Here is a 25,149-nt window from a genome sequence, read left to right as displayed (position 1 = left end):
GCATATTCTCACCCTGATGACGAAACAGTTCTCCCAACAAGAGAGGAGTTTTTTGATACTGGTGCTGTAGAATATTTGACTTTGGTGACAGAGCCACAATCTTATCTCTGCTTTCACCACTTCATCGCTATCAAAATGAAGTTCTTGTAGATGTTCTTTAAATCTTGGAAACAGTTGGAAATCAGAGGGGGGCCAAGTTGGGGCTGTATAGAGAATGATCGATGACAGTAAACACAAGGATCGTTGCTGCAGTCATGTGTGTTCTGACATTGTCATGCTGAAGGAGAGGATGTTCCATGCAAGGACGAACTCTTCAAATTTTTGCTGTTTCTCATGCACTGACACAGTTACATTACACACCTCTATGTTACATGCTACAATTTGGAGCCATCTAGTGGTACAGGGCTGCAAATGTATAGACATGAAGAATAAAGATGTAGAATGTCAATAATCTTTGTCTTATTTAAAAAACTTTAAGAATGTTCATGTAAAAAAACTGGAAGTGTTACTTTTCAGCATGCAAACTCATTTCAGTAATGTTCAAAAGCAGATGCACTATTTTGGCTATGGAACATGATCCAAACTTTCATAACTAGGAAACTTTGTTGTTGCAAATAACATCACATTGTCCAACCCCCAGACAAGTTCCCTCTCACGCGTTGGGATGTGCCCCTGTGATAAGGCAAGCTCCTACTCTCAGCCAAGTACTGTCTTATATGCAACAAGGTTGGTGAATCACACTATTAACAGCATAACAGACCAGTCTTCAATTATTTGACGAAACAACACCAACCGCATGATTTCAAAGGAGTTACCCTCTTAACATCTGGAAATTAAGTGTAATGTGGACACTACAATGTGGCAGTCAACCACAAGTGTGAACAAATGAGAACTTAGATCATATAAAGGGTGAGGAATGGTACGGGAAAAAAAGCCCCAGCTCACTATTGCAGGCATGGCAGTCTACATGCACATTCTTTGCTTCTGCTAAAGCAAAACTGATACATGGTCACAGGTGTTGCTGAACTGTTCTATGGTAGAAAATATAACGAACTCTGTAACTGCTGTGGTCGTACTTAGCCTGGGAGTTTATAAGCAGATTGTGTTATGCGAGAAAGTCATTATCCTGACACAGGATAATTGTTTTGAATATCTTCCTAAATAATAATTAATAATATTGGCATATAGTTAAAGACATCTTTCTTTCTTCCATTTTCATACACTGGTTTCACAACACTCAGTTTTAGAACAGTTGGATACATTTATTTAATGTTGCAATTACTCGTGTAGGTTAGAGGTTTTGAGATTACTTTTAGGCACATCTTAGTAATTACATTGGCTATGTCATACGATACAGATGAATTTTTTTTCTTTACCATTTGTGTTACCTTGCCAACTTCCTCCTCATTCACCTCCACAAATTCACATTCGGCACCTTGGGTGAGGTGGTGTGGGGTCTCAACCTGTGTATTTATAATAAGGGTTGATTTAGTTACTCCCAAGATGCTTTACTTATATTATCAGAGTGCTCCATTGCTTTGTTGTTAATCTGCTTCCTAAGATTAGTAGTGTCAGTTTTAAAAGTTTTCTTTTCCTGGTTATACTTTTTCCTTAAAAATCTGTAGATTACTAGCTTTGCGAAGCAGGTTTAGATTGTATATACTGTGCTGAGCCTAATAAGACTTGGTGGGAGCTTCAGTCTAGGGTTACTTCCATTTTGACAATGCTTAACTACTTTTGGGTTTCTGTGACAGAGCAGCAATAAACATAAGGTCTCAACAGGCTGGAATAGAACTCTTTCCATACATCATTGGACCATTTCACCTGGTACATAGAATGCCATTTATCCTTTGCTAGTTTATAATTAGGAACATTCATCTTTGATCAGTTCAGAGCTTGTTTCTGGAGAACAACCTTCACCATTTTTGGCACAGATGAATTTAGGTACTCTGACAAAAAACAGTCAGAGTAATGAAAATTAAGCTTACTATAATCACCTTATCTATAGTATTTCTGCTGATTATAGCTTAAGGTATTCATTTGGAGTGTAGCCTTGTACAAAAGTGCAGTTCAGACAAGAAGAGAGTAGATGCTTATGAAACGTGGTGGTATACAAGAAATACTGATGATAGAGAGAGAGAGAGAGAGAGAGAGAGAGAGAGAGAGAGAGAGAGAGAGAGAGAGAGAGAGAATGCAGTAACCAGGTTCAAATGGATGTATGTATGTAGCAGCAGTTATTCACAGGTGATGATGCAGTAGCACTGAGAACCACATTTAACCATTCTTCACATTGATGACAATGACAAGTTATGAGTTAATATGCAGAAGCAGCCATTTCACGCTACTATCAACTGATGAGGAAATTTTTTGGTGTGTGCTTTGAGGTTCTTGCAGTTGTGATTACATTCTTTTATTCTGCAATTTCTTAACTTTAGTAGCCGATACAGAAGACAGTACTACAAAACACACATCTTTTATCATGAAGCAACATGCTCTTTTATCTGGTGCTCAATTTGTTTGTGTTACTCTACAGTAATTGAAACAATACTGAAAAGCACTTTTTAAACAGATAATCTTGAAATACTTACATTCGTTCACCTGATGGAAGTAACTAAATTTTTGCAGCTTTTTTTAATAATTAGTTGTAGAACAGTTATGATGGTTTCACTCACAAATAAAACTCAAGGAGAAACTAATGAATTTTTGTTTCTTATATGACATAAACCGTTATAAACAGATACTTTTTTCCCACATGTCTCATGCTGGATAATTTCAGGGGTGTTCGAAAATAGCACTATAATGTATTTATGTTTTGTGGCACAAAAATATCATGTTACAGTTATTCTTAATCAAAAGTTATGGAATTACAATATATTGCCATACATTAGAAAACTAAAACAAGTCATGCATATTTTCCTTCATGCTGTTCAGTAGCATTAATCCTTGAGAATTTCTCCTGAATACGTAAATTCCTAAATGTAAGCCTATATCCATCAGACTTATGTGCGATACAAACCTCTGTACCACTGATAATAACCTGGCACTCGTATACACCACCATTATGAAACACACATGAAATAGAAAAAGTCAACTCAGTAGTTCATTTATTTTATTTTTATTTATTTATTTACAAACCACCTCATATAAAAATTTGTCCTGTTTCTTAAATACCATCGAGGTACTAGACAAAGGGGTTATTTAAAGTAACCATTCTGTACCAGAACCAACAGCAAACTCAATGTGAATCTTTGCAGTATGTCATTTATACCAAAATAAAATTACCAATAAAACTGCAGCATAGCAAATTAGCTTATTATGTTTTAAAAACTGACAAATCTGACAGACCACATTCTCCCCTCTCCATCCCTCCACACGAATGAAAATTAAAACTACATGATAGAAGCAAATTTATTGCTATATAACACATACGTGTGCAACACTTGGGCGTTTCCCTTAAAGTTCCAAAAACTGATAGTATCACATGAAATGTTTTAAATCACTAGATGAACCAAAGATGTACAGAAATTACGAAGCCCCTTCATAATTTTGCATGACCATAAACATTTTAAAAGGTGTAAAACATCCGCTAAAATACTGTGCTGCTAAACTGTTTATGAGAAATCTCTCTTTTGGCATCAGTCATACAATACTACTATGCCTTTTGTACAACATTAGGCATATCGTGTATACAGTTGTTCTGTGGACATTAAAGTATCCCTTTATCCGCGATGAAGTTCTTTTACTGACGGTGAGAGAAAAGTAGATCCCAAAACGTAACAATCACGTACGGCACCTATAATTGTGGACTTTTTATCCGTTTCCTTCCGATATTTAAAGACAGCGTTTAATGTTTGTAGTTATGGCTAAATCGATGCAAATAAACTTATGTGAAGAAAGAGGGGAGGAAAAATATTACCGATATACTGCAAACCTGCACTAGAACTCCCACATCCCCACGTCTTCCTCATTACAAAATTCCTTAATACCGCGTCTCTAATCGCTCTTCGATACATGTATCTATGGTCAAAGATGTTATCACCTGTCTACATTACCAACATTAGCCTAGACTAGAAGGTTAGTACATATTTTCATAAGCAACATTTGAACCATCGTTAAAAACCTCATGTATGCCACTCTAATTTAGCATGTAAGTACACTGCGTTATGTAGGAGTTTCTTTTTTGTAACGTTGGTATGACAACATTTTGCTGTCAAGCTCAGCAACGAACCTCTCTGATATAGCAGAATATAGTTGTTCTAGTCGATGAAGGTGCGAAATGTGCGGTGGTTGTTTGGGAGTCTAGGTGCTAAGTATACGGCTGACTTCGCATTGATGCAACTGTGTGCTTTAAATAAAGCCTCATGAGTGAAAACGCGTGTATACAGACCGAATTCCACATCAGAAGCCTCTTGAATGAGTGTCGCTGAAAGCTGACATGACCCTTGAAGATCCATTCTTTGTAGTCAAAGAGTGAGTAAATACTATTAACTATATCTTTTCCGTAGGTTACCTGCACTCACACTAATATACATTGTTTAACAAAAATATTTGTTGTCTTCTAGTTTCTTATTACTAATACGACATAAATTAATTATTGCATTGAGCCGGTGCTGCGGGAAAAAGTGTTCGAAATCCAGGGAAGAATCAAAATTTTGAAACTTCTCTGGTCTCTGTAGCGATCTAAAGCATTTCAGACGATAAAATTCTTTCCTTTTAGTGAATGTGCCTACGCGTTAAATATTTATCCCAACGCAGACGGTTCTTTGCGAATCACTGAAGTTGAAAAGTTTCAGCGACAAAGGAATATACCTTACGGTATTTTACATTTATCAGTCTGTCACATGTGTATATGCGAGGAAGAAATAGATGCTTCTGAATTCCTCTTCTCCTCCCAATACTTATTGTGCCATGCGTATAACAGTGCCCATCAAATTCCTTCGTTCTTTTATCGACAGTTTTTGTTTGCTAAGTTAAAAAGCGCACATCAGACATTTGCAAAGACCTTTTTATGATTTAGATCAAAGTACAGAGAGTTTTTTTTCTATGGTATTTGTAAGGCAAAGTGAGTGTTATATCTGCATTGTTCCAGTAATTAAATATTGTGGATTTTCCAAGACAACTTGAAGTTCACTTTTGTATTTTTCTATTAAAACAATACAACACTTTACAATTTGTGTATTGTATTAATACGGCATTGAACAAGCCCAGGCACTCTTTTTTCAAGTGTAAAACATTCATTACGAAGTCGTCGCTTATACTGAAGGTTTTTTCCACCTTTTCACCCGAAAAAGATTTACATTCCAGCCGCTATGCACCGACTCGAACCCCGCGGCTTTGTCATTTATGCTCTGACAGTCAACAATGAGATGGATTCTACTCGTTTATTTTATATTTAACTCAGTTGCCTGACGTTAATCAGACGCCGAAGCATCGTGTCTATGCGCGAATGATAATGAGTGCGCCGGAGTTTGTGCTTTAAAAATACGGATAGTGAGATTCTGGAATTTCTTTTCACGCTGATTCGAGAACAAGGCAGTGTCTTGTGTAAATAGCGTATGTTTAAATTCCAGAAAAATGTATGTTATTCGATTTAAAATGGGCAAAATAATGCACAGTGGAATTATGTGAAGCTTCTGCGACAAAGCGACTTCTACCGTGTCAAAATGTCAGATAATAACCTGTCAGACAAAAAGAGCGAGCTAAATGTAGTAGTTGCGTAGAAGCAAAAGTGAAACAGGTATGTTCGATCAATATGACTCACGTGAACGCCTGCTTTCGTTGTACATGCTTCGGTGTCAACGAATAAATGAACCATTGCATGTTATTTCACTGTTGCGAGTTTTAAATTAGACTAAACATGAGAAAGAAAAGCAACAGCTGTATGTAGATCTAACAATCGAATTTGTAGTACCAGTGCTGAAGCCAACAGGCAATAACAGTAACTTACCTCATATATATATATATATAATAATTGAAAAATATTGAAGTGAATACGTCTGATAATACTAGGAAAACCTTAACAGACGGTACGGAAAATTGAGATGCAAAAATAGTTTCCAAAATCTGTAAAGAAATACAAGGATTGCGCATTTCTTTAATTGCCAGAGGCTAGGTCGCACCGCCTTATTAGCGTGCGAAGACCAGCGACGTGTTGGCAATACGAGACAGTTTCTCACGAACCGGGTAGATGTTAGTGTACCTTATCCTGTATCAGCTGATGGAGAAAAAATATGTCATATGAAATGCAAACTGTCCAGTTTTCCTCGGAGAGGAAAAAGTGCAGAAGAATTAAAGACTATTTTCTAGACCTAGCTTAGTTCCATTGTGAAACCCCACGCTTTTCATGTCAGTGCTCCAGCAGACGCACAAGCAAACATAGAGGCAATAATAAGTTTCCTTGTAAATTTACTTGTGAAGTCGCACCTTCAGTAGATACCTCCCATAAAATAATGGCTGTGGTCATGCCTGGGTCCATGCCCACGATAGAACTACTTTGGACGGAAAGGCTTCTTTAAAACTACTTTGTTGTGTGGGCCTATGTTGTTGCTAAAATAAAAAAAAGGGGGAGAGGCGAAAAATTCAGGCATCAAGAGTGTCGGACGTCGCAGGTCAATAAAGTCTGTTTTGAACGTCAATAACTGTTACAGAACTAAGCAGTCCAACGCTTTCTTCGCCAGCAATTGAGAGAAACTCTTTCCCCTCCTTGTTTTCGGTGAAACTGAATGATGAGGGATAAGGAAGAAAGGAAAAACATGTCTATTTATATGGCTTCCTTATGACAACGGGACATAATTGGATTCAGACCATATGTGTAGTTACAGAAGTTTTAGGAACAAAAAACCATTTTGCATGTGCCTACCAGAACCGATTTAAAAGCCATTGACACATCTAAGAGACTACTAGCTCCATTGGCAAAGATAAACTTACTAGAGAGGAGATTAAAGGCGGAGTGGATATGTTTGTTATGAAACATATCATTGTTTCCTAGTTCTCGCACTGGCTTTCAGCTGTTGAGGTTCCTACACAAATCAAGATCACAGTGAGTTATTTATAGCTGCCACGATTTGTACCACTGGATGAAAAAGTGCTTAAAGAGGTCGCGGAACTCCTAGTGGAAGACTTCATCGCGTTCTGTGTGTTATGAGTCTTAGTAACTGTCTGCCTCTGGAGTCGAATGACTGTAAAATCGTTCATGATCTCTGTTAGTCAACCCCCATAGACACTAAATATGGGGAAGTGACCAAAGGTTTGTATTCCAGTGACAATACCCCAGTAGTGTCCAAAAGTAGTCAGCAAAAATGGAACATCTGCAAGGCAAATTTAACATCATAATACTAGATGACTATTTTAAACGAGACAGTAGTGTCCGGAAGATGGAGGATAATAATGGTAGCGCGGTTCAACAAACCACAGAAGAATCTATAGGTAAGACGGTCTTTCGACTGGTAAAATGGAAAAAAAAGCACTTCGCAGTTGGTGATAGGTGTGCTTTTATGAGAACTTTAAATTTAATCAATCGGCAGAAAATGCTGCAGGCTTTCGAAATGTGGGAGCAAATGCATGGTGTGTGAGAAAAGTACTGAGACTGATGTATCTACCAAAGTTTATATTTTCGAATGGTAGTTTCCCCTTCCAAGTGTTGCCCTTTGGCAGCTGTACACCAATGGCGCTGAAAAGCTAAAGTTGGTGGTGGGGCCTTTTACATGTCGGCCACATTCTTATGTTCTCCAGAGTCCCAAAATGACGTCGTTTTAAGACATTTTCAAATTTCAGGAAAAGAGAAAAGGCCCAATGACTCAGATGAAGTGAGTAGGGGACCTGTGGAACAACAGGAATGCCTTTTGAGGTAAAAAATTCCGTAATGGAAATGGCTGTGTGACGTGGAGAGTGCAGCCCACTTGTCAGTGGTGACCAGTCATACTCGATTCACCCATTTCCTCAGCCTTTCAAGAACATCTTTGTAAAACGCTTGGTTAGTTGGCTGGTGAAACAAATTGTTTAGACGCGATACCCCTACTATCAAAATAATTATAATAATTAAATTAATAATAATTAAAGAAGGAAACTAATCAGCATTGTTTTGATCTGCTCATTCGAGCTTTTTCGGTTGAAGAAAGGTCTGTGTGTGCCATTGCTTCTCACTTTGCTGGTTTGTCTCAGGATCGCATTCAAAAATCCGGAATTCATCATCTGTGATCACACCACTGAACAATTCGTAGTCATTGGAAATTCTGTCAAGTAGAACAATGTACATGTTTCTTAAATTGCCCTTTTGCTCGGCTGTGAGATTTTGGCACAAACCTTCCGCATTTGCAAAATTTCGGTCAAAATTTGATGTACGGTGAAAGTGTTTAACAGGCCATCCATAATCATTATTGTTAAACATCGGTCTAATATCACAAGAGAACGCACACTTTCGATGTCTCCGTCAGTTTCTGAAGTTGAAAGTCTCCCTGAGCGAGGTTCATCTTCAACGTGTTCTCGGCTTTCCAGAAAAGTTGCGCTGTTGATAAGGAATGTTTTCCATGGGCCTATTTCTACTTTTCAAAGGTGACACTCCTGGATTCCCCAAGTTAAACACAAAATTTTATGTCATAGCTTTGCAATAAATTCCGCTTTCCCCTTTTCGGAACACACAATAAAAACAAAGCTTCACTGATGGCGCTATCAAAAATCACCTGATGGCTATACGTAGCTGAAACTCGGACCTAACATTTGGAAGGGATGAACGCACCTGTCTAGCCAAGTAGAACAAAACAGCGTTGCCAGATTGCTCGCAATGTTGTCAGTCAAATTACTTTTGTCACACCTCATATGTCTGTACACATAGAGCAAGGAAAGATCTTGGAATGAGTTTCTGAATTACATTAACTATTCCACACTGCTACACAAGTATAGAAGGTAGTAAGGACGATTTTGAGCAAGACATTGTATCTAGCCATCTTGTCTTGGTGAAATTGCCTCGAGATTGGTTCATACACTGAGGGAGCAATTTTTTCAACTACAAAGTCCAACATTGCAAGCCATCGACAGGTCTGTGGAGCTTGGGAGGTTAAGCTTCTTTCCCAGCAACGAAAAAACATGTTTTGAGCGTGGGAAATGGATCCTGCACACTGTGGCACCAAATTCAGTATACCTTGCTACTTATCTTTGTCTGGTAGCTGAAATCTGGTCTGTTAGTCAATGCACAGATACAGATTGAAGCAATAATGACTCTTTATAGAGTCTAGCAAGAATTACACCTGTCCACGCTATTACCAGTCTATTGCCCCCTCCTACGGATAATCACCCAGTACCTCGTATGGGTTCTCGAATCCTAAAACCGGTGGAGACGTATCCGATTCTGATCATTGTATTACTGATAACTTAATATTAGCGGGAGAGGGCATGTACACGTTTTTCTTACGTGTAAATCATTCATTTGGTGTCAGTGTTCAAAAATGAGTCTGCAAAGAATCCGACAATTCTTCTTCAGACTTTCTATACCTTCAATACACGTTGGTTAACGTGTTAAGTGACTATTTGCAATAGACATAAATTGCATTTCATTCACAGTAAGGAATTCTTTTAAATGTTGGCTGTATGTGGGAGATTTTTAAATTTTTGACTATTCGTTTATCCCAACAATTGAGATTCGGAGCGGCAACTGACAAATGAGAAGGCTGGTAAAACGGGCAGGAAGGCTGGTTTTAGGGTTTTGAGACTATTAATTGATCATCTTCATTTTTTTTAAACAGCCATATCTCATAATGGATACAATACATCATATTATAAGGAATTTGACTGTTTGCAGGCGATATCAATAACAATAAATGAACCTGGTTACCACGCGTGAAAGACCTACAAACAAGTGCGTAAAATCACAGAATATTTTGAAATGCGTGAGCAGACGAGCATTGGGCAGACACATTTTGTCTCCTACTGTCATGTAAAGGATTCATAACTTCTGAATGTATTACTGTGATGTTTATAGATCACCATGGGTCTACTGCGTCAAGATACTACATGCTTTCCACCATAAGGGCATTAAGGTTACGCCTTTCGGACCGGTATTCTTCTGAATCCATAAAGAGGTTTGCGAGCAATTTCTGCGAATACAGTGGCATCTCCTCAAGACGAGAATGGCACTGACGGCCTGCCACAGTCACTGGCATTAAGAGCTGTTGACTATGGAAACTTTGAACGATACCTGACTGTCGGTCTTTATGTACTCAAGTATTCATTCACGACAAGTTTCAATGCCCACATGTATGTCTGTCCAGATGGGACAATACCTGTAAATTTACGCAGACGAAAATGGGAAAGTGTTACACATTGAAGCACCAGTCCGATATTTCTTAAACTTATGGAGATGCTAATCACAAAACGTGTAATAAATGATTAAATTTTGATTCCATTCGGAACCGATGTCCTTCATCAACGTCATTACAAACATAGACAAGAGTACCTTTTTGTATTCATTGTGGCTTGGAAGTAAACAGCCTCCGAATATCATCTAGTGGAGTTTCTTACCAGACATAGATGCTGTGTCAGTTCATGGAGATTTCTGGCTGGCTGCTCGTATGGAAGTATGTCATCTCGTCGCATCCCAATCATGATTTGTGGGTAACTAATGAGATAACTGGGCAGGCCAGTGGAGGATTCATATATTTTTGGAGGCGCTTGTGTGATCTGCATTGTCCTAATCTTCATTATCCTGCGGGGATGTGACAGCAGGGTGTACCATTTCTGCCACTTATTCATGGACATGCAACTTCCCTTCAACAATTACCATATCACTCCTGTTACCATATTCAGTAGCTCTCACCATAGTTCCATGAGTTGAAGTGGTATGCTTCTCGAGGATCTCTGCTTCCGGCCTACGGACACGTTGGCGTCAATCTGACCACTACAAACAGAAGTTAGGCTCATCGCTGAGCACGAGAGGATGCTACTCAGTGTCTGTTTTACTGTGGCCTTACATCAAAAATATTGCCGTTGTCTGTGGTATGGTGTTAACGGTAAACGACCCATGGCAATTTGAGATATCAACCCAGTTTCCAGTAATTTGTTCCTGGCGTTTCGTGGCGACTCTCCACTACCACCTTTTACCCGTATTCCAGCTGTTGTCGTCCAGCTATTCGTCAGAACCAGTCGAGCAATGAAACAATATTCCTGTCGTATAGTTCTTCTGGAAGAATCTGTGTCTGCTCTCTTTGCCACACTGCTGTCGTGAGTCTCTACTCGTTTTGCAGTAATTCCAGTAGAGTCAGTTGTCTCTGTGGTCTGTCGGTGCGATACTTCCACGTTTCTCATGCCAATGGTTCGACAGCTCTCAACGCCTGAAAGATGGAGATAAGCTGCTCGAACATATCCTTTCGGCATGCTGTATTGCGATTTCCGACTGAAAAGTTCCAGTAACATTAGACACACCGAACAGCCATCATGTACTCACACCATCCTTCATCTGTAAGAATGCCTTTTCTTCTGTACTGGAAATACGCGCGAATAAGAATGGGATTTTAATCAACATATCCTACGCCATGGGCATAATAGTGGAGTATTAGTTTGGTAGCGTCTGGTCAAGGTGTTCATGGTCTAACACTTTCCATTTCCGTCAGTGCTGTTATTTCCAGGTAAATAAACACATTTTATCTGATTATTGCGTGTACCGCGTAACAGACAGGTTCTTGGATGTAGATTTTGTATCTCATTCCACGACAAAACAACTAAAATAAGGCAGTTAATGCCGTAGCCGTAGGTACTTGTAGCACACTGTTTCATTAATACCTTATCAATATTGAAAGCATTATTGCAATCAAAGTATAAAAAAGGTCGAACTTAAATAGTTCTGTAATGTTCAGGCCACAAAATTTATAATACGGAAAAATATCTTAACAGCACTGTGGAACAAGAAAGTAAATGAACAGAGTAGCTAAAACTGATTTAACTATTGATTGACAGGAGTGAACATATTTGTCATTGCCTTAATATATATATTTTTTACCTTAGTAGTACATGATATGTTGTCCATGTTTTGTTTAATAAAGTTATTTATTACAGTGAAGTATGCAAAGCTTTAAACAAAACGAGAGGATTGTATCGTCGTTGGCTTGAGCTACATGATGACCCAGGTAATAGTGTATCAAAAGATGAATTGGAATGGACTACAACAGAACTACGAAATGCGCTTCGCAGCATTGAATGGGATCTAGAAGATTTGGAAGATACTATTGATATCCTTTTTGAATGAATTAAGTTTTTTGGCAACGTGAAATAGTATTAGTATACAGCCTTCCTTTTTCTTATAATTAATTTTATTGTGAGAGAATTACTAATGTCCGAATAGCGTTTCCTCTTCTGCCACAAACTTCGCATCCAAGCTGTGACGAGGTCTTTTGAACTAACCTCGAAAAAATTCTTTTATATTGCGTCTTGCAATACAGTATATTACATTCTTTTGTGAAAGATTTGAAAAACGGTGTTTCCTCTTATTAATCGCGGTTAAGCGTAGAATATTTCAACGGAAGAATAGCGATACCTGAAGCGATTGTTTAGACAATCATTGTGTGCAAAATTATAGTCCATTTATGGTCTTTAAATATTTTACGACTTCTTATGGTGACTAGAGACTCTGTAGTTTGCAGCTAGCTTACCCTTGCTGTTTGCCAGTGTGCTGCGTTAATTGTATGGGGTGACAGAAATGGAACAGAAAAAATACTGTTGTTGCATAATACCGTCATAGTGCCACAAGTTGAATGACAGTACGTAGGCACATGAATAATCGAGAAAGACAGACCAATAAATAAAGAGAATAGACTCATATCACTTTCTAGAAGACCAAGCGAAATAGGTGAATAACAGAGTTTTTAATATCGGCGTACTAATTTTAAGTATTCTGTCGTCTCCTCAGAGCACAGCTTGCCAGTTTTATCTCGTCAACGCCAGACACTTTCCAACCATCTTGTCGTCTGATTCGCGACGACGGAACATCTAAACGAAAAACTGTAGTAAAGAATAGAGAACAGAAGACGAGAGAAGAGGACGACCTGATGGAGAGAATCCTAAGTGTAATTGTTTTTAAAAGCCGTCACTTGCTTTTACTGCTTGTTTTCTTTTATCTTTGATGTGCACGGGACATAATGTAGCAGTTAACGATCCATACAGCGGACGGACCATTGTCGCCAATTTTTAGTCCAGTTTATCTGACGTATAGCAGGTCGTTGGAAGCTGCACGGAAAAACATTTGTAGCAGCCGCAAAGTACTCTGCAGTCATAAAATGACAAAATTTTTGCTGCATAACAGTAGGAAATACTTAATCATCCATTCTCGCTACCATAATCGATTTCGATGTTCGAACCATTACGAATATGTTGTGAACTGAAATGAGATGTGGAAGTGGACATTATATTCCTACAGCTGAAATGTTCACCGAGCGAGGTGGCGCAGTGGTTATCACACTGGACTCTCATTCGAGAGGACGTCGCTTCAAACCCGCGTCCGGCCATCCTGATGTAGTTTTTCCGTGATTTCCCTAAATCGATTCAGGCAAATGCCGGGATGGTTCATTTGAAAAAGGCACGGCCGACTTCCTTACCTATCGTTCCCTAATCCGGTGGGACTGATGATCTCGTTGTTCGGTCCCCTCCCCTAAATCCACCACCCCCACCACCACCGCTGAAATGTTCGCATTTCGTTTCGCCAACCAAAGTGAAAACTGTGTGGTGTGGTGGTTACTGAATAGTTCTCGAACTTATTATATTGTTTCCCGTGTTTGCATCTTCTTAGATGCTCTTCTTGACCATTCAGTTCCAGTCTACGTACCGAAGCACTGATTGATGATGGAAATAGTTTTGAGATTTCACGATGAATGGTCCTGAGTCTACTTGCTACTAATCATTATCCATTATATGATGCTCCGCCTTTCTTCGAGGTGATACGTCTACTTGCGTGTCAGAGCAGGATTAAAGTTCGAAGTATTTTTTTGTCTACGGAGGATGGGGGCAGTTGAAGTTTCGTCTATTTTGATTCAAGGGTAAAGCAACCTTCTGGAAGCATGATTCTATTCTTACTGTTCCTAAAGGAACAATATGTAAGAGGTTCAAAGACATTCATTGACTTCTATGTGGCAATCAAATCTCAGAATTTTCAGAGTATGCTTTCATAGATATTTGGTTTATTTCTTTTTCTTTTGAAGCGTCTGTCAGTTTAAATTTTGCAGCATTTGTTCCGTATCCTCTCGCTAGTCAAACGAATCTGTGGTCATTCGCGTTGCTGTTCTAGGTAGTTGCTCGATGCAAACTAGAGAACAGGAAAATGACGTTCCGAAACCTGAAAATCGCATTTGATGATGTGCTGACGCTTTGGGACCTCTCCTGCAGTCTCTTCACAGGGGACGGCAGTCGCGCGTGAAAATATAATATACATCAGCGTGTCAATCTGTTTATCGTACTTCGTAACTAGTCGTACTGTGTTTCGGGGGTGGGGGATTACTCAAAAATTCAGAACACGGAGTTGATCTTATTTAATTCATTGTATTCAAAAATTAGTACTGAGCGTTTGGGTCAGATACAGGAATCTCGCATTTCGTCGTGGGCAAGAGTTAGTTTAAAGTTGTCTTATCACAATCAGTAATATGTAGAGTTCCTTGTGACGTGTCGTGGATGTATCGGGTGAGAGGAAGCAAAACTGTGAAACGCGGAGGCGGCACATAGCTTAGTTACTCCTCTAGAATAACACTAAGTGTGGCACTGAGATTAACGTTTCCATTCGAACGGATCACAATCAGCAGTGTAGCATGCTCCCACTCGATGGGACACTGCGAAGAGATTTGGCAGCCAAGAACGGTCATTGCCCCCATTTTTTAAAGATAAACAACTTTGCTGCGCCGCCACCTGTCTTACCTCTACGGGCCAAATCTGCTGAATGTGTCTTCCGCTACCATTAATAAAATTGGCTACTTCTGAGTCGAGTGTCAGCATGCAGTAGTGTGTTAACGTCCTCGGTGGGGAGGTGGGTTTGGGTTCGTAGTATACAACACCAATAAAATATTTCTCCTAGACTTCCCTTGGTATCTTTCACAAACAAGTCAAAATAAACTTTCGTAAAATAACTCGCCAAGATTGCATTAACATGAAATTAATGTCTGTGTTTACAACTTACTTTACTAAAACGTTTCAGCACGCGAGGAAACACCAGCAATCGATGACGTTTTGTAACCTTGAAGAAAGTGTCTTTGTTAAAGATTTATGATTTATCAACACAACTAGAATCACAGAGTATACAAGGCTGACGAAAAAAGTCAAGCACCCCGAAGACATGGTCGGATGATAATGTAACTTCGTACACGTACATACCCTTGAAGTCTATGTAAATTATTACAGTTGCAGTTCCGTGTGACAGGTAAAACCGCCACCAGAGAAAATTAGTGTTGTTCGTTTTTAGTGTTGTTACCATTCTCGTAGGGCAAGGGAGGGGCATGAAAGCGTTAGGCGTTCAATGACAGTTGCGAAGGATCCAGATGCCGCGTATTCGTGTTAGACAGCATTATCAGCACCGAACAGTGTGTGGAAAATGCCGCATTAGGGGTCTCCATTTGGCCTGCTGGTCCAATTGAGCAGCAGCCATCTTTCTGGGACATTCGGACATGTTATTGGTCCAATGTTGGAACGCAGGGAAACGTAAGGGTCGGCATAGTCGTCGTCGATGCTCCAATCGACCATGTCTAATCTTGACGAGGTAGGATCGCTATACATTGCACGAAGCACATCATAACCTCTTGACATCTGCTCTTGCCATCCAAGAACAAGTAGTGGACTGCCAGCAACATTTTGTATTCCCGCACCATTGGTCGGGGACTATCATGTTTAGCCTGCCGTTAACACCACAACACAAACGGCTGCGTTTGGAGCGATGCGTGACCAGGATGCGTGGACCGATCCTCTCGTAAGGAGTCCATTGTTTTATGCCGTCTACACATTGGTCATACCAGGCCCACCCATTGTTTCATCCTGCGTAACGAACCACTCCTGCAGTGTGATTGTGGAGCCAGACTGACGGTGTCCTACATATTGGTGGAATGTCCCCTTCTTTTGGCCCTTCGTGCTAAGTTTAGCCTTCCCGGTATCTTAATTTTAATATTAGCAGACGATTAAGGAATGGCTGATCTGGTTCTCAGTCTCCTCTCTGAAAATGGTTTTTATTTCCGGATGGAAGGATTTGCCTTACTCCGGGAGCGGGGGCAGGGTGGTTGTGGTTGGAACCTCTCTTCATGTCTTATCGGTCTGCAAACCCACGATTACTCTTCCATGGAAAGACCGCCCTTTTTTTCCAGTTTTTAGATTTGGTCTCAAGTTTTATGCTTTTTACTGTACGTGTTTTAGCTTCATTATTTTATAATTTGACTCCCCTGACGATTAATCCACTTTTAGCGGACCCTCTTCATTCAGTAAGTACCTTCGGAATCGCGGGACTGATGACCTCGCCGTTTGGTCCCATAGACACTCCCAATCAATCAGGAAAAGCGGGCTGCTCATGACTGGCGTCGTGTTGTGTTGAGTAATAAATTGCGGCTCTGCATTATTTCGGATGACGGCGGTGGCTGTGGAGAGGTCCCATCCTTCCAATGTTTCAGAGAGGCACGGCGGTAGTACTCTTGCCGTCACGGTGTGGGGTGCCATCGTGTATGATTTCACGTCACGTCTGATAGTGAGTGAGGAAACTCTGACAGCTCAACGGTATGTCAGTGACGTCCTGTATCCTCATGTGTTATGCGTTAATATCGTGGTGCCATTGTTAAACAGTACAGTGCTCACACTTGGCATTTGTCTTTATTAAGTGTCTGGGTGATGTTTAGGTACTACTGTGGCCAGCAAGCTCCCCAGATCTGTCCCCAATAGAAAATGCGTGGGACCAGCTAGGTCGTCAACTTCGCCCTAGTGCCAGTATCCAGGATATTAAGCACCATTCACAACAGTTGCTGGCCAGCTTGCGTCAACAAAGGGTACGACAGCATTAAGACACTTGTCCCAACCTAGTGTGCATCTATGCCTTAGAGAGCGCACCGTCACATTGACATGTGGGATTATACTGGCGAGTTCCTTGTCAATTTGACTCGAATTTGTAATCAGAGAGATAACATAATGTACAGTACGTGATCAAAAGTATCCGGAAACCCCCCAAAACATACGTTTTTCGTATTAGGTGCATTGTGCTGCCACTTACTGGCAGGGACTCCATATCAGCGTCCTCAGTAGTCATTAGACATCGTGAGAGAGCAGAATGGGGCGCTCCGCGGAACTCACTGACTTCGATCGTGGTCAGGTGATTGCGTGTCACTTGTCATACGTCTGTACGTGAGATTTCCACACTCCTAAACATCCTTAGGTCCGCTGTTTCCGATGTGATAGTGAAGTCGAAGCGTGAAGGGACATGTACAGCACAAAGCGTACAGGCCGATCTCGTCTGTTGACTGACAGAGACAGCAGATAGTTGAAGAGGGTCGTAATGTGTAGGCAGATATCTATCCAGACTGCAACAGCATATACTGCAAGTAGTATGACAGTTAGGCAGGAGGTGGCAAAACTTGGATTTCATGATCGTGCGGCTGCTATAAGCCACTCATTACGCCGGTAAATGCCAAACAACGCCTCGCTTGGTGTAAGGAACGTAAACATTGGATGGAAAACGCTGTGTTGAGTGTCGAATCACGGTACACAATGTGGCGATCCGACGGCAGGGTGGCATGGCAAAAGCCCGTTGAACGTCATCTGCTAGTGTTTGTAGTGCCAGCAGTAAAACTCGGAGGTGGTAGTGTTAGCGTGTGGTCGTGTTTTTAATGGAGGGGTCCTGTCCCCTTGCTGCTTCGCGTGGCACTATGACAGCACAGGCCTACATTGATGTTTTAAGCACCTTCTTGCTTCCCACTGTTGAGGAGCAAATCGGAAATGGCGATTGAATCTTTCAACGCAATCGAGCACCTGTTCATAATGCACGGCCTGTGGCAGTGTGGTTACACGACAATAACATCCCTGTAATGGACTGGCCTGCGCAGTGTCCTGACCTGAAGCCTATAAAACACCTTTGGGATGTTTTGGAACACAGACTTCGTGCCAGGTCTGACCGACCGACATCGATACCTCCCCTGAATGCAGCATTCCGTGAAGAATGGGCTGCCATTCCCCAAAACACATTCCAGCACCTGATTGAACGTATGTCTGCGAGAGTGGAAGCTATCATCAAGGCTAAGGGTGGACCAACACCGTATTGACTTCCCGCATTACCGATGGAGGTGTAAGTGATTTTCAGTCAGGTGTCCGGATACATTTGATCACATCGTGTGCCTCTCAACCTGTGAAGTTTAAATTCGTCTCCTCCTCGTCTGGTGGGTGCTTCACTTTTTTTGTCACTATGTATCTCCAATGTAGGCTTTTCCTCTCATTTTAAAATGCATGAAGGGATATGAAAACAGTATGTTTCAGTGAATATTAATTTATAAGTGGAATCGTGGAAAGACCAAGTATCGAAACGATAATAACTCATTATCACAAAAATTTTGTCACAGTTTGATAGTACATGTAAATGAGCTGTGTATGGGAAGAGCTTCATTGCTAAAGACAGTCATCTTACAAAATACTGTAGCGGAAGGCGAGCAGCTGTGATGGAGATCGAAAGTAGAATTGTCGATAGCTAATTTCTAGTTATTCATACTAGCTCTGTCTCACGGTGCTAAACTCTATACTCGTTTTTTATTCATTAAAATTTCCCCGTGTGGCTATTCGTCGTGAAATTCTTACAGCGAACTCGTACATTTACAGTTCACTCTAGGTTTGTAAGATTTGTAATTAGTGGTAAAAAATTTGTAATTCTGCTCTGATTTTACGAACTTCCTAATCTTTGAGGTATCTGTGAAACCAGGCGAGTTGTCACTTTTTTTACGAATCGAACTCGTATCCGGAAAAGAGTGAGATGGTGCAGTGGTAGGACACTGGACTCGTACTCGCGAGAACGGTGGTTCGTACCCTTTTCCAGCCACCCAGATTTAGGTTTCTGTGATTTCCCTAACCCTGTTAAGATAATTTCAAAAGCCACGGCTGACTTCCTCTTCCAATTCGAGCTTGTGCTTCGATTCTAATGACTTCTTCGTCGACAGGATATTGAACCTTAATTTTCCGTCCTTCGTTTCGTATCCAGGAGGAGGAGTTTCCCAGAATGCCTCAGGCAAAGATAGGGATGATGTATTGATAACCCCGACATCTTTCTCTCGTTTCTGCTCAGATGAAATGGCACTCAGTCTTCAGTCACCTGCATATTGACAGATCTCTCTTCTAATACTTTCCTCCATCTTGAATAAGGAATGCACCGTAGGCTATTAAGCGTATTATGTATATGCTCTTCACCTATAAGTAATTATAACCAATCTAATATTTGCAGACTTTGTCTATTCTAGGCAACCTCCACTAAAATATTTCTTTATGACCAATAGTTTCAAGAATTCGACTGTCAGATGTCACTTGTTACCTGCTTCACAAGAAGTGATCCTTGTGATATTTTAATTCTAGAGTGATTTTCAGCACTAGTTGCGCCATAAAGAAAAGCTTTAATCAATCTTAATGGAATAAATTCGTACCGTATTTCATTAGTCATGTGACCTACGTGCAACTTCATCTTGATGTTATATAAAGCGCTACATCCTCGTATTATTAAACGTATGCAATCTACATGTACATGAATACTCTGCAAATCACATTAAAGTGCCTGGCAGAGGGTTCAACGAACCACCTCCACAATTCTCAATTATTCAAATCTCGTATAGCGCGCGGAAAGAACGAATACCTATATCTTTCCGTACGAGCTCCGATTTCCCTTATTTTGTCGTGGTGATCGTTTCTCCCTATGTAGATCGGTGTCAACAAAATATTTTCGCATTCGGAGGAGAAAGTTCGTGATTGGAATTTCGTGAGAAGAATCCGTCGCAAAAAACGCCTTTCTTTTAATGAAGTCCATCCCAAATCCTGTATCATTTCACTGACACTCTCTCCCCTACTTCGCGATTATACAAAACGTGCTGCCCTTCTTTGAGCTTTTTCGATGTAGTCCGTCAATCCTATCTCATAAGGATCCCACACCGCGCAGCAGTATTCTAAAAGAGAACGGACAAGCGTAGTGTAGGCAGTCTCCTTAGTAGGTCTGTTACATTTTCTAAGTATCCTGCCAATAAAACACGGTCTTTGATTAGCCTTCACCACAGCATTTTCTGTGTGTTCCTTCCAATTTAAGTTGATCGTAATTGTTATTCCTAGGTATTTAGTTGAATTTACGGCCTTTAGATTTGACTGATTTTTCGTGTAACCAAAGTTTAACGGATTCCTTTTAGCACTCATGTGGATGACCTCACACTTTTCTTTACCTAGAGTCAACTGTCAATTTTCGCACCGTTCAGATATCTTTTCTAAATCGTTTTACAATTTGTTTTCATCTTCTGATGACTTTATTAGTCGATAAACTACAGCGTCATCTGCAAACAACCGAAGACGGCTGCTCAGATTGTCTCCAAAATCGTTTATGTAGGTAAGGAACAGCAAAGGGCCTATAACACTACCTTGGGGAACTGCAGAAATCACTTCTGTTTTACTCGATGACTTTACTACGAACTGTGACCTCTCTGACAGGGAATCACAATTCCAGTCACATAACTGATGCGATATTCCCTAAGAAAACAATTTCACTACAAGCCGCTTGTGTGGTACAGTGACAAAAGCCTTTCGGAAATCCAGAAATACGGAATAAATCTGAAATCCCTTGTCAATAGCACTCAAAACTTAATGTGAATAAAGAGCTAGTTGTGTTTCACAGGAACGATGTTTTCTAAATCCATGTTGACCATGCGTCAATACTGTTTTCTTCGAGGTAATTCATTATGTTTGAACACAATATATGCTTCAAAATCCTTCTGGATAAGGACGTTAACGATATGGGCCTGTAATTTAGTGCATTACTCCTACTACCTTTCTTGAATATTGGTGTGACCTGTGCAACCTTCCAGTCTTTTGAGCGAAAGAATGTTCTTAACGTTTGGAAGAATAACTAGAACGTTGGCGACCACATAAGTGAAGGTACTAACTACACTCCTGGAAATTGAAATAAGAACACCGTGAATTCATTGTCCCAGGAAGGGGAAACTTTATTGACACATTCCTGGGGTCAGATACATCACATGACCACACTGACAGAACCACAGGCACATACACACAGGCAACAGAGCATGCACAATGTCGGAACTAGTACAGTGTATATCCACCTTTCGCAGCAATGCAGGCTGCTATTCTCCCATGGAGACGATCGTAGAAATGCTGGATGTAGTCCTGTGGAACGGCTTGCCATGCCATTTCCACCTGGCGCCTCAGTTGGACCAGCGTTCGTGCTGGACGTGTAGACCGCGTGAGACGACGCTTCATCCAGTCCCAAACATGCTCAATGGGGGACAGATCCGGAGATCTTGCTGGCCAGGGTAGTTGACTTACACCTTCTAGAGCACGTTGGGTGGCACGGGATACATGCGGACGTGCATTGTCCTGTTGGAACAGCAAGTTCCCTTGCCGGTCTAGGAATGGTAGAACGATGGGTTCGATGACGGTTTGGATGTACCACGCACTATTCAGTGTCCCCTCGACGATCACCAGAGGTGTACGGCCAGTGTAGGAGATCGCTCCCCACACCATGATGCCGGGTGTTGGCCCTGTGTGCCTCGGTCGTATGATTGTAGCGCTCACCTGCACGGCGCCAAACACGCATACGACCATCATTGGCACCAAGGCAGAAGCGACTGTCATCGCTGAAGACGACACGTCTCCATTCGTCCCTCCATTCACGCCTGTCGCGACATCACTGGAGGCGGGCTGCACGATGTTGGGGCGTGAGCGGAAGACGGCCTGACAGTGTGCGGGACCGTAGCCCAGCTTCATGGAGACGGTTGCGAATGGTACTCGCCGATACCCCAGGAGCAACAGTGACCCTAATGTGCTGGGAAGCGGCGGTGCGGTCCCCTACGGCACTGCGTAGGATCCTACGGTCTTGGCGTGCATCCGTGCGTCGCTGCGGTCCGGTCCCAGGTCGACGGGCACGTGCACCTTCCGCCGACCACTGGCGACAACATCGATGTACTGTGGAGACCTCACGCCCCACGTGTTGAGCAATTCGGCGGTACGTCCACCCGGCCTCCCGCATGCCCACTATACGCCCTCGCTCAAAGTCCGTCAACTGCACATACGGTTCACGTTCACGCTGTCGCGGCATGCTACCAGTGTTAAAGACTGCGATGGAGCTCCGTATGCCACGGCAAACTGGCTGACACTGACGGCGGCGGTGCACAAATGCTGCGCAGCTAGCGCCATTCGACGGCCAACACCGCGGTTCCTGGTGTGTCCGCTGTGCCGTGCGTGTGATCATTGCTTGTTCAGCCCTCTCGCAGTGTCCGGAGCAAGTATGGTGGGTCTGACACACCGGTGTCAATGTGTTCTTTTTTCCATTTCCAGGAGTGTGACAAGCGAGCGAAGTTTCAGTTTCGGTATAACTAGTGGAAACAACCAAATTAATATTTCCATTAATAAGCGAATTATGATGCTGGTAATTATGCCACTACTCCGGAAATTTTTTCTGTCGCTGGGTATTAGGGGGTCTCGTCCTTGCCCTTTTGCAAGAGGTACTTCGCGAGTTTTGAGAACTGTATTCCGGTCCATGGAAGGTGGACATATGAGAGCCTTATACAGTCTAATCCGTTATTCCGAAATTCGCTATTGTGCGGATTACAAATGCGCTGCAAAAGTTCTTCATTGTTGTGCTTAACATGTCATGGAGCTGAGGAATCGGAGGATTTGCGTTTGATTCTAGCAAGGACGGCCGTTATACTTTGCCAGCACATGTATATTTTGAGGCATTGGCCACTGACCGTCATAAAGTTCTTACCACGATAGACTTTATACCTAGAAAATCTCCTGTCTATAGGTACTGCAACAAATAACTCGGTGACAGAAGGGTGAGTGTTGGGAGCTGTTAATTGTGGCTCAATAGTTTTTATTCTGGCAGGATAGGGTCGATTTTCGTCATCTGGAGGCCATATATGATTCCACCGATTAGAAGCTTGGGAAGAGGCCTTTGTCTCGTGTGGGCCGAATTAGTTTGCACACGTTCGCGGAAGGTGGATACATACCTTCAATCGCAACTGAAAAAAATGTTGGACAGTTTTGTCAAACTGGTATTCTGGAGCGAGATTCAGAGAGGGGGCGAAAGACAAGCTGGTGTGGGACGTAGTTTCTTCACGACAGGCAGCGTGCACACAGAGCGGCCAAAATTGAAGCATTCCTTGAGAACACCCGAGTCGCCACCCTTTCGCATCCACCTTAAAGCTAAGTCCAGGACCCATGTCGTCTCTCTAAGTACTCTCTTTAACATGACAGCATCGTTTTGAGTCCTCGGAAGTGGGTGTATGCTTATAAATCATTACTGAATACTCCAGCTAAAGAGACATATCGTTCCCCTCACTAAGTGGTTTGAGATTATTTGTTGCTGCATATCATCTTCAGTATAATTTGAGAAGTTACGAGTGCAAATTCCCTAACACCAGGAATTTGAGTTACTTTCTCAGAACTTTGAGTGATCCTCACGCTAACCAATAGACCTCTCAAATATAATTATTGTTTTACATTTCTAGCACAACACCTGTTAGTTATTATTGTACAAGTCTTTTACGCTGTAATTAGATTTCAAAACACGGGGTTTTTTCTGCGTTTGGAACATACATTTATTGCCACAAATGTCAGTTCTGTATTGAGTTGCGGACAAAACTCACTTTTGCCTCTTGTAGAAAACGAGTGCCAAGAACAGTAGCTACAGCACAAAACACATGTTTTCTGATAAGAGATTATCAGATGTCTTGCGACTTCATCATCCAAGGCATATTCAAGTTGAATGGTCAGATACTATCTTTCTAATAGACGCAGAAAAATTTGGCGGTTTTCTTTCGGTTTGTGAACATACTCCTGGGGAGTAAGAAAAGATGGATTTGCTGAAACATATTGTTCGGTAGCAAGTAATATGGCTGAGAATGCGCTTCTTGGCCCACACGTCCTTGCTGTTTCGCGGACATTGGATTGTATTTCCCGTGAGTTGTACGTAGCACCATTTGCAGCGTTGTACTGCAAGGGAAGCTTAAGGTAGTCTGATTTAGCCCGCACCAAGCATTCATTTCGTTCCGTCCCGAGCACATTGCTCCAGTGTGTGGACTTTATCATCCAAGATGAAAACATTTCCACTAAACATTCCCGAGAAGGTCAGTGTGAATTTTGATGCGAGAAAGCATATCTACATCCAAACCACGCAAGCCGCTTTCAAGTGTAGTGTGAGGTAGCGTGTAGGCTACTCATGGTACCACTATCAAGCCCCCCCTTTTTTTTTGTTCCTTTCGCACATGATGCGTGGGAACACAGACAATAGGTAGGTCTATGCATGAGGTCTAACATTTATAGGAAATAGACTTCGATGCGAGCTGTAGCCTAATTTGCCATTATTTCTAACTCTGAAGTCTACTGGCGATTTGCCCTAGCTTTTTGTACACTAGGCGATATGTTAATGTTCGATTAACATTAAATTTCATTTATGTGTGACGAATAATATTTTGTAGGACTACGGATCATAATTCTGCCGTTACCTTCAAATTTATGCCGGGAATTCTCCGACATGCATTTTAGTGTACTCCCAGTGCAGTACCTAGAAACTCACCGAACCGTTTCTGAACCGTCTCCATTTATAATAGAAACATATGTCGCAATTTATTCGCCTATTTTAGTTTTTGCTGTAAATGAATCATTTGGGACGCTGCAGTGAAGTCGCAATTTTATGTCTTAACAACATTGTCACTTCCTGTTGGAGGATAATCAATATTTAAGTACGTGGACATTTTCGTCGTAGGGGGCGTAATACTTACTTCTATCAGCCGTTGAAATGAGGAAGATTCGAAAGGAACGCCCAGAATTTCGGCGAGGAAAAAGGTCTGAGCTGCACATTAAAATTTTTTTTTACTATTACTGAAAGTCTATCAAATGTTCATCTGTGGCGACGTTGTTTGCTCCGCTAACCACATGATGCTTTGGTAAAATGCTGAACTCTTAAATTCA

General features: G+C 41.4%; 1 protein-coding gene across 1 annotated transcript in view; it reads left to right on the top strand.

Annotated features, from left to right (window-relative positions):
* Positions 1 to 4,209: 4,209 nt before the first annotated feature.
* LOC126365852 (syntaxin-6) overlaps positions 4,210 to 25,149 on the top strand; it is a 175,461-nt gene continuing 154,521 nt past the window's right edge. Inside the window, exons 1-2 of the mRNA XM_050008513.1 lie at positions 4,210 to 4,470; positions 12,043 to 12,215. Coding sequence (XP_049864470.1) covers positions 4,436 to 4,470; positions 12,043 to 12,215 — 208 coding nt within the window. The 5' untranslated portion in view covers positions 4,210 to 4,435. The remainder of the gene's footprint in view (positions 4,471 to 12,042; positions 12,216 to 25,149) is intronic.

This window comes from Schistocerca gregaria, chromosome 4 (assembly GCF_023897955.1).
Source record: "Schistocerca gregaria isolate iqSchGreg1 chromosome 4, iqSchGreg1.2, whole genome shotgun sequence".
Classification (NCBI taxonomy): Eukaryota; Metazoa; Arthropoda; class Insecta; order Orthoptera; family Acrididae; genus Schistocerca; species Schistocerca gregaria.
The sequence above is the reverse complement of the archived record's forward strand: the minus strand, read 5'-3'. Positions and strand labels throughout refer to the sequence as shown.